Here is an 18,450-nt window from a genome sequence, read left to right as displayed (position 1 = left end):
CAGATAAAAACTAAAACTTTGCTTTTACTAAGTTTCAACTTTTATAACTTTTCTTTCTTAAAAAATAGTAAAATAAAAATTAGCCGCACTCTAGTAAAAACTCTTAATTGAAATGTTAAAAATCATCAAAATAAAATCATACAATGAACTATTATGTAAATGTATAAAATAAAACTTTAGAACAAATTAGTGTATTAAAACAAGTCGTAATTGCTAAAAAAATATCATTATGTCGATAAAAGTAAAAACAATAATCTGGCCAGCGTACGAAAACTGAAAAACAGTTTGTTAAATAAAACATAAATAGAGACATAATAACAATAGCTTTAGTACAGTTTATTATAGTACTCACACAGATTAAATAAAATAATATTAAGACAAACTTTTTAAAATAAAACTTTTTTTGGAACTGCTAAAAGTTTTCTATTTGTAATGTAATAGCTATTTATAGATTGCAGCTTCGTTGAACTGTCAAATAAAAAACCACAGAAACCAGAAATTTTAAATTCCAAAAAATAAAAATAAATTTTTGTTAACTACGATTTCAAAACTTTTTCAAGGCAAGTCAATTATTTTAAAGGTAAAAAATATTTTTAAACTAAAACATACTTTTTACTACATTAACTGCTTGATCATGCTTATACAATCGACCTTCGCAGAAGTTATTATCATTAAATAAAAAATTGTTTTAATTTTTTTTCCTCAATAACAGCTCCACACTTTCTACTCCAAAAAAACCATTTAATTTTTTTTATTTTCTTCTTTTTTATGTGTTTCCGTTGATGAAATTTTTACGTTCCTCGTCGTCAAAGTACCAGTGGGTGATAGCAAACCTGAAAAAAATTAAAAAAAAATTGAAAAAGATAATCAATGCTGAGGACATAGTTGCAACGTCTTTAAGTTGTGATACTTTTCATAATACACAAATATAATTTGTAACAAATTTCGATAACTATGTAAAATTCTAAATGAGATATTTTTTAAATACATCTTCAATGTATTAAAAACCAGAAAACAATTACGAAGAGTATTTTATTAGTAGATACAAACTGCATTATTACAGAACACCAAATGGTTTTTTCTAAAATAAATCTATTATACTATAATCGTTTAACATAACAAAAAATATTTTGGTAAGTTTTTATTAAATGCTATATTATAAAATCTAACTGTTTCTTTTGATTTTAATTTCAGTTTTTGAGACCAGTAAGCAAAGTTTCAAAAACGAAAACTAAATAACTTAAAATTGTTTATGTGTATTTTTTACTATTCGTTAAATACACACAGTGACTCAGATTTACGTGACAAAATTTACAAAAAATCACCACAAATGCGCATTTAAATTTTGTGTATTGTATGGCACTAAAATGTAAACAATGAAAAGCGTGATTGAATGGAGGAAGTAGAAACTTGTGGCTTATTGTTGTCATTTTGCGTTTCATTTACATTTGAAAAAAATAAAAAATTAATGGCAGTTAACTGTAAAAAACTTAAAAACCTAATTATAGCTTATAAATAAAATTTTTAATTAGAAATAAGTTTAGTAAGCAAATGTGCAATCTATAATTTTATGTATCACGTAACCAAAAAAATTTTTGATTAAATTCCATATAATTTTAAAAAGACTTGCCGACAAAAGGTAAAGAAAATTCTGACTCAATTATGATTTAATTGATAATATTAACAAAGTGAGAGCAACTAAAAACAGTACTTTAAATTCTCAACTCACAAAAAAGCCATCAAATTAAAATCACACAAAACTTTTACTACAAACACAACATTTAACAATCTATTTTCACAAGAAAGTTATTGTAAATGAGAATATCATTAGCCTCATTGATTAATTGAGTGAAACATTGTTTTATAAATGAATTCGTGAATCAAAAATTTTCCTTCACCCAAAACAAAATATTTTTACAAATAATTCGAGTATAATTCTCACCTTTCTCTCTTGCACGGCAGCACTTCGTGGGGGTTCCTCTTGTCAGAGTAGAAGAGGAGCAGTTTGTTGAAGAGTGGTTCCAGATCAAGGGTCTGATTGTTTCGCATCCCGCAAGTAACCCTGAACACACCCCCGTCTCTCTGTAATCATTATTTTTTATAATACTTGTCTATTTGTTAATGTCATAACATATTAAAAATTTCTTTAAAAAAAAATATTAACTATAATTATTTAGATAAGAAAAAGCTATGTAAAAGGACCTAGGATGTTTATTTAAATTAGTTTTTTCCAGGTTACATGGCCACCTTTGGGGACGTGACGAGTAAAGTTCCAAAAACTACTAAGATACGTTTTACAATAAATTCATACACTAGATATTCTGGGGTTCGTAATAAGTGGGTCATTTTTTAATTTCTGAAAGGGGAGCGTTTGTGAAAATTAGTTTAGGAAACTCAGATATAAATTATTAAATTGAAAGCTTAACATGCTTACAACATAGATATAGTGAACATAATGCTTTTATATTCTGAAATTAAGGGCAAAGGGGGGGGGGGGTAAACCATGATTTTTACAAGTTGATCTTATTTTATAGAGTTTTTCTAAGCTTCAAGATGCTTTTTATCGTTTTGAAAATTTCAAATTATTTTTTGAGATATGACCAGTCAAAGTCGGGCCGCATAATAGGTTTCTTTGGGAAGGGAAAACTAAAACAGCGAAAAAAGACTATTTCATTTAAAATCTATCTCCTCCTACATTTTTCAAGTAATCGTCTTCAAACTTTCACAGTCTAATCATTATAAAATAACAAAAAAAACGTTACTTTGGAATTAAAAAAAATTTTTGTAAAAATTTTTTTTTTTTGAAGAAAAAAACACTTTTTTTTTAATTTTTGTGATAAAATTTTTATTTTTATAAATAACTAAAATTCTAAATTAACGTTTTTTCCTTTTATTATAAGGAACGTTTCCTGAAAATTTGAAGAAGACTGCTTGAAAAATGAATGAGGAGATAGATTTTTAGTGATTTTTTAAATTTCCAAGATAATTGACCCTGAAAAATTTGCGGTCCATACGTTTATATCAGAATTTTTTTACAAAAAATTAAATATCTCAAAAGTTAAATGATATTTTTGAATTCTATAAAAACTGGCTTGTAGTTTGTACTTAAAGCTTTCATATAAAAGCCAATGTTAATTTTTGTAAAAAAAAATGTTGGACCCCCTATGGCCTTAAAGAGAAACTACTATACTTAACTATTTAAATTAACTGTGCACTTTTTCAAACAAAAGAGTTCTTAGTACTAAGCATAAAAACTACTTAATTATTATTTAATAAAAAAGTTCGTTTCACAGATAAGTCAAGAGTGAAAAAATTTTAACCACTTATTTTATTATAAAACCTTTGTACATTTTAGTTAAAAGAAAATAGAATTTTACTTATAGTATAAAACTAATTTTTTTATACCATTTTTTGTATTGTGGACACAAACACATTGTTTACTATATAAACTATTTAAGTAAATCTATTTAAGTAAAGTAATTTTATTAAGAGTTGCCACGTTTCTAAGAAAAAATTTAGCCAGCACTACTATAAAAAAGATAAACTCAATTAGAGTTTAAAGAAAAATATGAATGTTGTAAAATACTCCAAATCACTTTTTTAACATTTAATAGTCAATATATAAACAATAAAAAGTTGTTGTTAATCAATATAACTTTTTACAAGTTAACTTAAGTTTTTAAACCAGTATCAAATTAATTTTAGTTATAGCAATTCTGTTAAAATTGCAATTAATTACTTTTACAAACTTGATACGTAAATACATATCAGCTTTTTTAAATGAAAATTATTCTACCAAAACACATTTAACTCTACTCACTTTCTTGTCCCAGTTTTTGTTGATGTAGAATATGGCGGTGATGAATCTTCCATCTTTGTGGGGATTATCAACGTGTTTGACGTAGGAAGTGTCATTAGCGGGGTAGCACGCCACCATAGTCTGTTTAAAAATTATGTTATATTATCATATATGTTACAATAGAAACTATACTTATAATTATTATCTTGAATAGTTTGGTTTTGGTACTGGTTTTAATTAAAAAGTTTAAACATAACTGACTCATTTTCGAAAAAAGTTGTTTAATAAATAAACTTTTTTCGAAAATGAGTCAGTTATGTTTAAACTTTTTAATTATTATCTTATAATTACAATATACATTTATAATATATCAACATAATTTACAAAAGAAGTGTCATTAGCGGGGTAGCACGCCACCATCGTCTGTAGTTAACAAATATAAATAAATATATAATAAATAACTAATTATATATGTATTTATTTATTTTATCATCATGTTTGACGTAAGAAGTATCATTAGCCAGGTAACACGCCACCATCGTCTGTAGTTAAGGCTATAGGGGGTGTCCACTTTGTTTTTTACAACTTGATCTTATTTTGTAGAATTTAATCTGAGCTATCAGACACTTTTAACTGCTTAAAAAAACTCAAAGTAACTTTTGAGATATAAGTGATCAAAGAAAGGGCGTTCAATAGGTTCCTTATGGAAGGCGAAAACTAAAAATGCGAAAAAAGACTATTTCACTAAAAATCTATCTCTTCCTTCATTTTTCGAGTAATCTTTTTCAAATTTTTACAGAATGTGTATCATAAAACTTTAAAGAGATCTATTGTAGGATTTTTTTAAATTTTGAGTAAAAAAAAAATTATTGTCAAAAAACTACCCTTTTTTTTAGTTTTTTGTGGATAAAATTTTTATTTTTCAAAATTTCAAAAATTCCAACATTCAGATTCTTCAAAGTATTAAAAGGAACATTTCCTGAAAATTTGAAGTCTCTAGGTCAAAAAATGAAGGAGGAGATAGGTTTTTAGTGAATTTTAAAATTTCCGAGAAAATTGACCCCGAAAAATTTGCGGTCCATACGTTTATATTGGAAATTTTTTACAAAAAGTTAAATATCTCAAAAGTTAAATGATATTTTTGAATTCTATAAAATCTGGCTTATAGTTTGTACTTTAAGCTTTCATAAAAAAGCCAAAGTTAATTTTAGTAAAAAAAATGTTGGACCCCCCTATGGCCTTAACAAATATAAATAAATATATAATAAATAACTAATTATATATGTATTTATTTATCTTATCAACGTGTTTGACGTAAGAAGTGTCATTAGCGGGGTAACACGCCACCATAGTCTGTTTGAGAATTATGTTATAGTATTATATTAATTATAATAATTACTCTACATACTGAAAACGATATTACTAATTATATTTACACTATTTATCAAATATTAATTATTATGTTTGACGTAGGAAGTATCATTTGCGGGGTAGCACGCTACCATAGTCTGTAGTTAACAAATATAAATGAATATATAATAAATAACTAATTATATATGTATTTATTTATTTTATCAATGTGTTTGACGTAAGAAGTATCATTTGCAGGGTAGCACGCCACCATAGTCTGTTTGATATTATTAAGTTTGCTGTAGGTATTTTAATATATTTACATTTGCAAGTCATGGTCTTCTTAAATGCTCTGTCATTGGCTTACTACAGAATTTAAGATCGCAGTTCCTAGATTAAGAGCACAATAATATCTCTTGCTACATTGTTTGAAATATTTAAACTACCAAGCATAAATTGTCAGTTTGATACAATTTAATTTTTTTTTTATGCACTTGGTTAAAAGATAATTAAACTTTTAAAAGATAATGATAAATTATTAAATATCCGTCATTTGTTTATTATAACTTAGGATCACAATTTATATATTAAAGCAAGAGTTTTATATGTTCTTGTTTAGTTTATGATAATTAAATATCCAGGCCATCTTTGTCTGCTATTGCTTAAGATAATTAACTTTGTTGCGAGTTTTATGACAAAATAAAAAAAGTATGAATATATTTTGTAGTTTAAGAGCAAAAAATTGTCTACCTTAAGTTAAAAGTATAAACAAAAACCATCACTTTATTGCATGAAAAGCATAATTAAAGTCTTGTATAAACTTCAGACCAATTTATCATGTAGATAACGGTTTCCTAAAGTTAGTCATAAATTACAAAATGGGGGAGGCATGTGGGAGCTATAAATTGAAACTTACACTAGGTATTTAGCAGTGGATGATAAAAAGGAAGAAAAAGGTCCCACGCTTATGGGTTGTTTTGAAACGCATACCTTATTTTACAGGAAATTTAAAACATACACTAGACCAGGGCTTACCACATGGGCCATAAGCTGCAAAGAGAGGGGAGTTGATGATGAAGAGCAAAAAGAAAATTCTAAGACGCATTTAAGGGTAGTTTTTTGAGAAACTTTATTGGAAGGGGGCCCTTATGAAAAAAAGTTTGGGAAACCCTTGTGTAGAGTAATATTGTAGTATTTAACAAACTAGCTATGAATAACATTTTGCATCAAAATTTTCAATCCTTAAATTTTATTTCTTCAAAAGTTTGATTAATATATGGTACAAATATATTTAATTAAATAGTTACACAAACAATCTGAGAGCTTACCAAAAATATTGATTTAATAAAATTAGTGATCATTTTGATAATATAAACTATAGAAAAAGAATGTTTAAAAATCTATATTTTTCAAAAAAATGTTATGTAAATATCATATCAATACAAATTCTCTTACAAAAACAAATAAATATCATGTTATAAGCTAAGAATGTTGAACTTTTGTTATTTATTTAATAAATATATGTGGTTGGTAATTAAATAAAAACTTTGATACCAAACAGTATAAAATTCAACTTTCATGATCTGTTTAATTAATTATCAATATCAATCATAAATTAATAAATAACTCTCAGAACTTTTATTTGTAAATTTTATGTGCATTTATCAAAAAAAACATGGAATATTCTTAGATTTTTTTACTTAAAACTAACAATTGCTTGTTAACAACTAAACTGATTTAATGAATTTAACAAATCAGTTTTTTGTTGTTTCTTTTTTCCAAACAAAACACATTTTTTAATTTGATCAAAAACAACGCTATTTAATTTTTATTTGCTTGTTAATAACCAGACAACTTAATAAAAACTCAATAATTTTTTTTTCAGATATAAAAAACTTTTTTTTTTCATTAAACAATTTTTTTATTTCTTCAAAAACAACTCTATTTCTTACAACCACCAAAACAAAACCAACCCTGGTCCTGGAACTGATGGACTTGTCCAGCTTGAGCATGGACATCAGCCTGTCCAGCCGGTCGCACAGCACCTTGATGCCGGGGCACCGCCGGTAGTCCGGTCCCAGCCAGGCAATCTTGTCTCCCCGCTTGGGCAGGTCGTCGTTGCCACCCTTCTCGGGGATGGTCACCCCCGACTTGAACAGGTCGCTGCCCTTGTACATCTCCCTCACTTGCTGGTATATCTGTTTGTGAAAAATCAATATTGTTTTACCAAGTTATTATCTACATATGCACATTTTTCATATATTTGTTGAGAATTTTCATAAGTTTGTTGGTCTCATTATGCTGAGATGAAGTTTTTTGTTAAAAATTAGATGATGAGAAAATTTTTTGAAATAAATTGAATTGACCATTTATTTATGTTGTATTTTGTTAACCAATTATTAAACCATGAAGCAACTTTACGTCCCCCTCAGTTGCTGGTATATCTGTTTGATTGTTGTAGTGAGAACAAAATGAACTTTTTTCTATTGAGTTTTTATAAAGTTTTTTGTATATTTGTGGAAACACAAGATAGCTGGTGTAATTATGTTGAGAAAAAGTTTTGTATTGGGTTAAAATAATAGTTTACTTATGTTGTATATTTTTTACATTGGTTACATGACAATTCAAATTCGGACAATTCAAATTCCGACAACTCAAATTCTTAAAAAAATTATTAGAAGACTATATCTCAAAAAATAATTGAAATTTGAGAAAAATGAAAAATGCTTATGTAGACCTTATTAATATCTACAAGCCACTTTTTATTTTTTGCAAAATCTTAAATACTTGTGAAGATATTTTAAAACTACTAAAAATAACTATGTTTTTTACTTTATTTAAACCATATACCAAAAAGTATTCAATGTTTTGTAAAAAGAAAAAAATTGCTTGAAGATATTAATAGGACTTACATATGTATTTTTTATATTTGACAAATATACAATACTTTTTTAGTTGTGGCCCTTTCAATTTTTTTTTAAGAATTTGAATTGTCGGAATTTGAATTGTCCGAATTTGAATAGTCGTGCACCCGTTGTATATTTTTTACATTTGTTTACAATATTCAACTACTTTTAAACCTTGCTTGCTGGTTATATAAGTTTGCTTTTGGAAAGGTTTTGCAAGGCAGTAGTTTTATATAATTTTATGTAAAAGTGCGTTTTTTTTACATATTTCTGTTGGCTTTGTGAAACAGCAGATTTATATTAAGAAAATTTTTTAAGTTTTTAATTCAATTGATCATCTGCTTTTGTTGAGTTTTGTTGACCAATGCATGAAAAGATCATACTTTTTACATAGAAAATTTTACCAAAAGCTACATATTAAGATATGAGAAACATGTCCAGTACGCAAACATGGAGATTACAACACTACCACTCTTTTAAGTCAAATTTAAACTAGCCTGTTTGGCCAAAAACTGGACAGAGCTATTATAAACCACCTTTAGTTTAATTAAAACTTACTTATAATGGTAGGTCTAACAATTTACTTATTTATTTGAAATTTACGAGACTGTGACTGAGATATATGCTTACATACTGTATTCCCACAAAGCTTTTTAAAAATATCTTTATTAGTAAAAAATTTATAAAATTAAAATCATTGAAGATATTAAAAGGTGTTGACACAAAATTAGCAGTAGTGTTTTTCATCATAAGTTTTGACTTATCAAAAATTACACTCAAAGAAACTAAAATATTGTTTTACACAAAAAACTAGTGGCATTTTGAACAACTTTACTTTTAATGAATAAGTAAAAAAAATATATAAAATGTAATTTATCAAAATTGTAACAAAACATTAAAACTGAATGAATTTTATTTCTAGCATGAGTTTTCCAAAACTTTAAACTAGACTGAACTAGCCTGAGTGTCTGGCAACCATTACAGATGTATTATAAAACTAATTAAAAAGAAATATTCTTAGGAATACATAATTATTTTGTTAGAATAATTGAGTAATTTCATTAATGAATACAAATAAATCTTTTAGTGTTTGCTGACAAAATAAGTTGTACTTCTATGTTTTACATTTTATAATAAAAATGAAATTATGACAGATGAATGAGCTAAGATAATACAAATTTTAGAGTTTAGCAAGTAAAACTTGAATAAAGATATGTTTGTTTAGCAATTATCATTAGAAAAGAAAGTAGTACAATTTTGAAAACGTTTGATAATCAAATTAAACATAAAATGAGTAACCTCTACATATTTAGTTACAAATGGTAGATAAAATAAAAAATTCTTATAGTAAACAAATACTTATAAACTTTACTGAAATTCATAAGAAAGGTATCAAGTAATACATAAGGAAGTAAAGGTCTTAGGGAAGTAAGTTTTTTTTTTAACTGATATTAGCTTTTTTAATGAAAGCTTAAAACATGAATCATAAGTCAGTTGTTATAGAATAAAAAAGTTTAATTAATTTATGAGATATACTCATATCATACAACAAAAAGTTTTCAAAATAAACCCATACACCACATTTTTTTCTAATTGTCCATTTCCTCAGTAATTCTTCTTTAACAAACAACAACTATGCGTGAAAAATCAACACACCTGCTCAGCATAATCAAACTCCAAGTAGTCCGTGAGGCAGCAAACACCATTCTTGTTGAGGGCTCTGCAGACATTACCAGCAAGAAGCAGCTCGGAATCTGTAAACTTTCCTTGCATTTGAGGCATTTTCACATCGTTCTTGCCCCCGACCCCACCTATGTTAAATATTATCTGTTAAATTTAAGTAAAAAAAAAGTGGTATAATAGAAGTATATGTGATATAAATTATTACTATGTTTTGAAAAGCTTTACACATTAACTGTAGAAAGATTATTTTCATAAAAGAAGATGTTTTGTTTTTAGATAAGAAAAAAAATTGATAAAAAAATTTTCAGTTCACAAATTAAAAAAACAAATTCAGTACTTGATGTATACCTTTAAAATTATTATTTATAAATCTTTTAAATTTATTAAATTTTATTTACTTTAAGATTTCTTATAAATCTAATAAGTATTTTTGCTCACAGGATGATGGTAAATTTGCATAAATCCCTAAAAATGTGTAAATTATTACTTGTTTCAATTATCATATATACAAATTATAAGACAGATAAGTATGTACAAGTATTGCCTAAGTATAATTGAACTTCCGTTGTTTTATTACAGATTTGTCATTCTTATTATTTATTCATTAATAAACTATAATAAAAATACTCATTTAATGTAAGGAACAACTATAAAAGCTACGAAAGAAAAATACAAAGACTGACTTGATGATCGGATTCTGCTGGTTGAAAACCCGTTTGAGCTGACTTGAAACCTGGAGTCCAGCTGAGAAACGGTTGCTTGCTGGTTTATTGGATGCGCTTCCCCTTGTCTTTTAGATGGAACTACATTTACTGTGCTGTTGACTGTGTTTGCACTGTCCATTTGAACACTTTCATATGGCATCGTTGGGTATATGTTATGAATACTTGTAATTTAATAAATAATATTGTTACTGCATCAAATAAATATGTTGATATATTTCTAAATAGTGAAATAAATATGTACGCTAAACGTTTTTTAGTTATTTATGTTGTACTAATAGTTACTAAGTGTTACTATAAGTAAATAAATTGTTCCAAAGTTGCCACTCTTAGAGTCAAAATACTACCCTGAGTGACCTTAAACTGCCTTGAGTCATCCTGAGTTTTTTCTAATCCTTTAAGAAAAAAAATTGCATCTCGCACAAACTACTGATACTTCATGTTTATTTTTAGGGTTGCTAGAAAATCTGGAAAAGCTGGAATTTGAGAACTTAGGAAAAAAATCTTAGAAAAAACTGAAACTTGAGAAATTAAAAAAAAACCTGGAACTTTTTATATACAATTTTTAGATGTAAAGTAATACATTTGGATATGACACAAAAATCTATCATGTAGATAAAAAATTTGTCATCATCAATTTCTATTATTAAAAAACATATTTAAAGTAGCTTTACAGTACCTTTTCAATGTTTTTATACTTTATAAAACAGTTTTTAAATTTAAAGTTAACTTTTTAAAGTAATAATAGACCCAAAAACATGTACTATCAAAAACCTAGAAGAAATTCAGAAAACTGTGAAATATTTCTCAAAAACCAGTGGCAACCCTGTATTTTTCTTCTTAATTAAAAGAAAGGTGTTATGTGTTTGCTTCTGCATTAGATATTTATTAAACTTATAAGAAATACTGTTTTCAATTATATAACTTTAATACAGAGTTGCAAAAGGCTTTTTGTAAATTTCTGAAAGGTTTTTTTAAAACAAGTTTTTTGTGCATTTTTAGTATGAAAATAAACTGAAAGTAAAAAAACTGTCTTATACAGACAACATTGAAAAGATACCGTAAAGATTAAAGACACTTTAAATGTGTTTTTTAATAATAATAGAAATTGATGATGACAATTTTTTTTTAAAGATGGATAATATTTTTTTACTTTTGTGATAGATTTGTAGTATCTAAATGAAATTATCTTACTTACATGTAAAAATAAATAATTTCAACTTTTTAATAATTCTTGTTCAAAACTCCAGTTGTTTGATAGTTTTCTTAATTTACATGTTATTTCATGTATTTTTACCTAAATTGTAAAATTTCTAGGTTTCTAGTATTCCAGATTTTTTTGCAACCCCCTGTTTAAGTTTAAACCAATTGAGATTAATAAACAAAATTTGTGGATAATTTTAAGTAACTATACTAATAGCTATATATATAAAAGAAAATAGTTTGAATGCATGGTTAAACTTTTACATCTCTACACTATTTCTGTTAATATAAACTCAAGTGATGATAAACGTTAATTTCAGATTAAAAAATCTACATCGTTATTTCTAAGAATAGTGAAGAGCTAGCTGCAAGGCTAAAACGTTTAAAATAAGTAGTATTTCAAAATCAATAAAAATCATATTTTGCACAAAAATGGGTTAATAAATTAGGAAAATATTGAAAATGGATCAACTAAATCCTTATCTAGATATAGAAAAAAATCTGTCCAGATATTTTTAAAAAGCTTTTAACTTTCCTGAGGTTTATAAAAAAATTGTTTGACAGAATAAATACAAATTTTGTAACATTGTGGATTAAAAATTGTAACTGTTGTTTTAAGTGTGGTACTATAAAAATACAAAAGCTTATTTTAAATGACATAAGGGGTAACACCTTCTTTAACAAGTTGATTTTATTTTAAAAATTTAATTTTATACTTCAGATGAACTTACAGATTATAAACTTAAAAATAGTTTTTGAGACATGGTGTATGAAAACTAAAGTTTCATCAGTTCTATATATAATAGACATACTAAGATGGCAAAAACACTTTCTAGTTTAAAAATGTACACTTTCTAAAAAAAAATAATAACTAAATATTTAAATTTAGTTAAAAATGCACATAGTAACATATTAGGGATTTTTATAGTTAAAGACAAAAGCCAAACAACTTTTAAAAGTTTGTTTTTAATATTGTATAATTGTAATATATCAAACCAAAAAAAATCTAAGACATTGTTTGTTTTTTATCTTTAAATGTAATTTCTTATATATTTATTTGATCAGTTTAAAAACTTATTAGTCAGAAAATATCTAACAAAAAAGTTTTTTTTAGTGACAAAGTATACATAGTTATATAAATTTAGTACACAATATCAAAACTTTTCCTGTTTTAGTGTTCAATATGGTTTTTCAGCAAGTTTTTTTATTGAATAGCATTTCAGTCAAGTCATATTGTGTAATAATACAATATTATACAAATATTATAATAATAAAAAACCGCTATCTTATTTTATTTTGCTTTGATAGTTACTATTAATAGCACCAAAACAGTTGTCAAAAATTGAAAAGAAATAGTTTTTTAACTAAATACATTTTTAGCACTCCAACAGTAATTTTAATATAAGCAATACAACACTATTTAATGAAAAAAACTTATTATGTATACAAATAAAATAATACTAATAAAAAAAATTGCTTGCATTCTAATACAATATAATTTGATAGTTTTATAAGGGCGCCAACCTTATGTATTTTTACAACTTGGTATTTATTTGTACAGTTCAATCTTAGCTATTGGATACTATTACTGCATAAAAAAGTAAGGTTTGAAATATTAGGAATCACAGTTTGTAAGCTAAACTATTTGTTTATAGGTAGTGCAAAGTAAAAAGTCTAAAAATACTATTTTACTAGGAATCTTTTTTATCAACTTTCAACCAACCATTTTTAAACTTTTCAGTATATCTTTTATTATTATGATCAAATCATTATACCAAAATTAACTAACATTTGAAGTTTAAGATATATCTATATTAAGGGCATAGGTAAGTTAACACCTTTTTTACAACTTGATCTTATTTTCACAAGTAGATCTTGAGTTTCAATAAAACTACAAGTTGCTTTTTACAGATTTTAAAAACTCAATATAATTTTTGAGATATATCTGGTTGAAGTCGGAGATTACAATAGGTTCCATATGGGAGGTGCAAATTAAAACAGTGAATAACTAGAATTCACCAAAAATATATTTTCTTTTACGTTTTTTGAGATAAATACTTCAAAACTCAGGGTATGTTCCTTGCAGTATGTAAAAAAATTCTGTGGGAACAGAATTTTTTAAAATAGAAATTTTTTGACAAAAAAAAACTGCTTTTTTGGTTTATTTTTTATATGTATATTTTATTTTCAATTTTTTTTTTAATTCCTTGCAACAGAAATATTTCCTGAAAGTTCAAAGTAGTCATCTCAAAAAACGCAAGAGGAGATAGATTCTTTGTGATTTCTAGTTATTTGCAGTTTTAGTTTTGCATCCGAATTTGACCTGCTATATCTCAAAAGTATTTTGAGTTTTAAAATCAGTATCTTGTAGCTTAGTTAAAACTCTACAAAATAAGACTAAGTTGTGAAAAAAATGTTTGCCCCCTATACCCTTTATTAAGCTTTGATATAATTTCAAAATCCAAACACTAGAAACTTTCAAATAAATTTTTTTTAACTGATTGATAACAAAAATAGTTGATTTTTCAAATACAAAACCTTTATCAGCATAAACAAAAAAAAACTAAATTTTAGCAAAAAGTGATAGATGGCCTAGAGGTTCTAATTAATAGTGGCTTTAAAAACTCTCCCTGTTGAAACTTGCAGGATTGAAACCTAGTGGTCAACTAATAAACAACTAAATTTCCAAGAAATCGATAATAAAATATTTCTGTCTTTGTATTTAAAACAGTAACTATGTTTCCAAAGTTGGTTTTAGTTCTTGTATGATTTAAAAGGTGAAATATTTTATTTCAAATATAAGCCTGTGTCAGTTTTTGTTAAAAATGTCTTTACCCTTTATACTAATTCCCAAATAATTTTTACAGTCCCCGATTTGGAAAAAATATAGAAAATATATATATAAAATCTTATATAAAATATAGGAACATGTCAAGCATGCACAATGAGACACTTTTGCATGAAGAGTTATTTATGCACAAAAGTAAAAAAAAACAAATATAAAAGTTACCAACTGATGGTAAGGGTTAGGGGAAAAAGTGATAGTAATAATAATCAACAAAATAAAAACAAAATAAAATTAACTAATGAAAATAAATAACAACTAAAAATGAAAAAAAAAACAGTTACCAACCAACGTAAGGGGTAACAGTGATAGAAAAAAATTAAATATAAAACTTAATAAAAGTTACTAATCAAAAAAAATCAAGTAAATAAGAAATTAAATATAAAATAAATTTTAAAAAAAATACCAAGCAAGGGTAAGGGTTTGGGGTGAAAGTGATAAAATGTTTAAAACAAAAGTAATAAAAAGTTTAAGCAAACATATTTAAAAAAAATTAAAATACTAATCAACCTGTGCAAAAGTGTCTTTGTGCAAAAGTGTCTATGTGCAAAAATTTCCCTATGTGAAAAAGTGTCTTAGTGCAAAAGCGTATTTGTGCATATTTGACCCTTTGTGCAAAAGTGTCCCTTTGTGCTTATTTGACTTCTACACATTAAATATTGCCTCTTTTCTATTTTATTACTTTTTTCTTCTTTAATAATTGCTGTTCCTGTGTTCCCTTTGAAGCAAATTTTTTGTACCCTTAAGTGTGCTTTTAACTAACTGAAGATATTTAGCTGAAAACTATAAGTAAAAAAAAACTATAACTTTGCAACTTAATAAGTTACCAGATTTTTGCTATTCTTTTTCTATTTATCAAGAAGTTTTTACTTGTTTTCGAACCGGTTGAACACAGCATTGATCTTACAATGTTCAACACAAAGAGCTTTTAAAGCTTTCATGGGACCTCTAGGTCTACAACGCCAGGTCACAAGTTATTTATTGTTATCAAACTCTACCCTTTGCAACCATAAACATTTTCTGGCAAAAAAAAAGCTTCATGTGTAATTTTAGGTATCCCATCAATATTTGTTTTTTATAAACAAAAAAGTAAGAAAACTTAAAACTATACTTTAAGCAAACTAAAAAAAACTTGGTTCTATTTATTTTAAGAATATTACAAGGCTGAAATCTAAAAACCACAAACTTTGATGAATTATGAATCCCAAACACCTTAGCAGGTGTTCACTACAAAAAAAAAATTATGGTAGAAAAACATCAGACTTGATCTTCCGTCTACAACCACAAATACGGAATTACACCAACAATCCAAACATATTTTATTTAATTATTATAAAGTTGGTAAGTTAAGTGCAAACAAATATATATTTTGACATTCGTGTTTAGTTTTCAAAATTAACTAATTTTTCTCTTCCAGGATTTTGTTTGCAAACTAGAAGTGTCTGTCTCACCAAATTGCTGTTCAATACAAAGTTTCATGGTAGAGCAGAAACTAATGAGAACTGTGTTAAACTTTCAAAATTCAATAAAAAGTAAGTAAACCAAGTTTAAATGCAGTTATGATAGTTAAACAACATACTACAAGGTACAAGATAGCGCACACGTACGTTTAAATTTAAAAAAATTGGGGTGAAACTTTAAAACCTTTATTTTTATGTATTTTATTTTCTTTTTCATTTTTAGAAATATGAGAAAATTGTTGATGATAATTTTGGTGTTGAGAATGTGTGATTGTCGGTTATCATATTTAAGAACTTATGTTAAACGAAAAGAACTGAAAACCGTTTTTTCAGATCTTTAAATTTAACATAAATTCACTGAAGCGGGCTGTTGTCTGAAAGCGTTTTAAACTAAATAGTATGCATTAAACTTGTAGATTTTTTAAACCATCGTTTAATTTTTTGTAACTATTTATGCAGGGAAAAAAGTCATAAGTAATAAATTGACAGTGTCCAGGACTGATTTGAGAACTTTATATAAATCTTATTTATTTAAAATAACTTTTAGGGAGCTTTTTTAAATAATAAAAAAACTTTATTATTTTGTCATTTTCTTTGAACTCTATTACTTTTGGAAAATCATCCAGCGTCCAGACTTTTAAACACAAAAATACTTTCTGTAAAATTCAAAATATGACTTTGGTACAAGACTTTAGTTTCTAAGTTTAATTTTCTACAAATCTTTTTTTTAAGCTTCTTGCTGCTATTGATCTTTCAAATAAAATTTAATGAAAGCATTTAAAAAAACTGTTTTATGAAAGTGACATGTATATAAAAAAAATTAATGTGCAACTTTAAGGATTATTAATAGAATCAACAACCAAAAAAAATCAGATATATTTAAAATAAATATTACCTTTTTTATACTACTGCGACGTTTTTTTTTAATTAATGAGATTTTATAACTACCATTGCAATATTTAGCAACATTTGAATTAGTTTTAAGTTTATTTTAATTTTTGCTATATTGAAAGGTTATGGGGATATGTTTTAATGTTAACTTTTTGATAATACACTCTACAAAATCAAGTACAATTTTATGCTGTCTATAATAGAATTCAAATATTAGTGTATTTTATGAAATAAATTTTAATTGATCAATCTTTATGCTAACATGCACAAACTAAGCACAATTTTAATTTATCAATTGAAACTAATTATTTACAAACAAGCCAACAATCTTAAGTTTACGACTGTTGACAAAATAAAACTACGACTATAAACTAGAAAGGGTGAAAAAATACAAAATAAATAAAACGCAAAAAAGAAAACTTTTTTATACAAAAACCAATTTTTCAAATTATTTTTGTCAATCTATTTCTATTCTATTTTTTTTTTTTCTTAAAATTCGTAACTTAACATAAAGTTGACTTTCAAATGCTAATAAATTTAGTATTTTAGAACGTATAAGATAATGTTATGTTTTTATTAGAAACTTAACTTATTGCATTACGACTGTATTACAGATTAGAATAGTTCTGGTTCTTTGTAAGAAAAACTAGTAAAAATATTTTGATAATAATTAGGTTGCAAAATATGTCATCTTAACCATAAAAATTCTTAAAATTTCAGTTAGACTATTAGTAATACTTGTTTTTTTAAATAAATAAGTAGTTTCAGCAAAAGTTAAAATCTTTTAAAGCATGTTTTAAGATAAAAATAAAATTCAAAGTAATTTTTTTTGTAATGTTATCATTAGTTTATAACTTTAGTAAATCTGGCGTTCCAATTAGATATTTGTCGATTTCTTTTTATACTAGTATGTTTAACTTAAATATAAAGTATGTTATTTTAATAATTATCCAAATCTAAACATTAAATTTGTTTTTTTTCTAAATATAGTGTTAACTTTGTTTTAAAGAAACAAAAAATCATATTTCCAATTTATTATTTTAGCATTTTCCAGTTCAGTTTTACCAACTAAATCCGAACAAGTAAGAAATGAGCTTTAGTGCGAAACTAATCAGTGGTAGCCAACAAAAGATATATCTAAAATAATGAAGCATATGTCCGTGGTAGATGTCGAATTTATCCAACACTGATGAAAACATCCTCGTCAGATCTACCTTTTCCTTGCAATATGGGCAAGTTTCCTTTTTACCTTTAAAATATTGAGTTATGAGGAATACAGTAGTTTAACTAGTGAAAAATAATTTGTTCTAGAAATTTCAAAAAGTAGCAATAATAGCAAAAAAAAATTTTACTAGAAAAAACAAAAACTACACATATTAATTCTACTTTTTGAAGCATTAAAAACATTTATGTTGATGAGCGTACATTATTATTTATTTTTGTTGCGAAAAACCTTAACTAACTTATCTTACAATAATCACCAACCAATAATGCACCATCCTCTTATGCAGTTTTCATGAAATGCGTGCCCACAAGGCAAAGTAGCTACATTATTATCCAATTGAAATCCACATATTGCACAAACACTAGT

At 25.8% G+C, this 18,450-nt stretch overlaps 1 protein-coding gene across 1 annotated transcript; it reads right to left on the bottom strand.

Annotated features, from left to right (window-relative positions):
• Positions 1–88: 88 nt before the first annotated feature.
• On the bottom strand, positions 89–10,647 carry LOC145834778 (prolyl hydroxylase EGLN3-like). The gene is made up of 6 exons (XM_082942292.1): positions 10,422–10,647; positions 9,712–9,866; positions 7,123–7,347; positions 3,821–3,940; positions 1,943–2,082; positions 89–833 (listed from the first exon to the last, which is right to left on the bottom strand). Exons 1-6 carry the CDS (start codon positions 10,600–10,602, stop codon positions 767–769), a joined length of 888 nt encoding a protein of 295 aa, XP_082798418.1. The 5' UTR covers positions 10,603–10,647; the 3' UTR covers positions 89–766.
• Positions 10,648–18,450: the final 7,803 nt, after the last annotated feature.

The sequence above is a fragment of the Thalia democratica genome, chromosome 4 (assembly GCF_965202585.1).
Source record: "Thalia democratica chromosome 4, ktThaDemo2.hap1.1, whole genome shotgun sequence".
Lineage (NCBI taxonomy): Eukaryota > Metazoa > Chordata > Thaliacea > Salpida > Salpidae > Thalia > Thalia democratica.
This window is presented reverse-complemented; position numbering and strand designations above follow the sequence as displayed.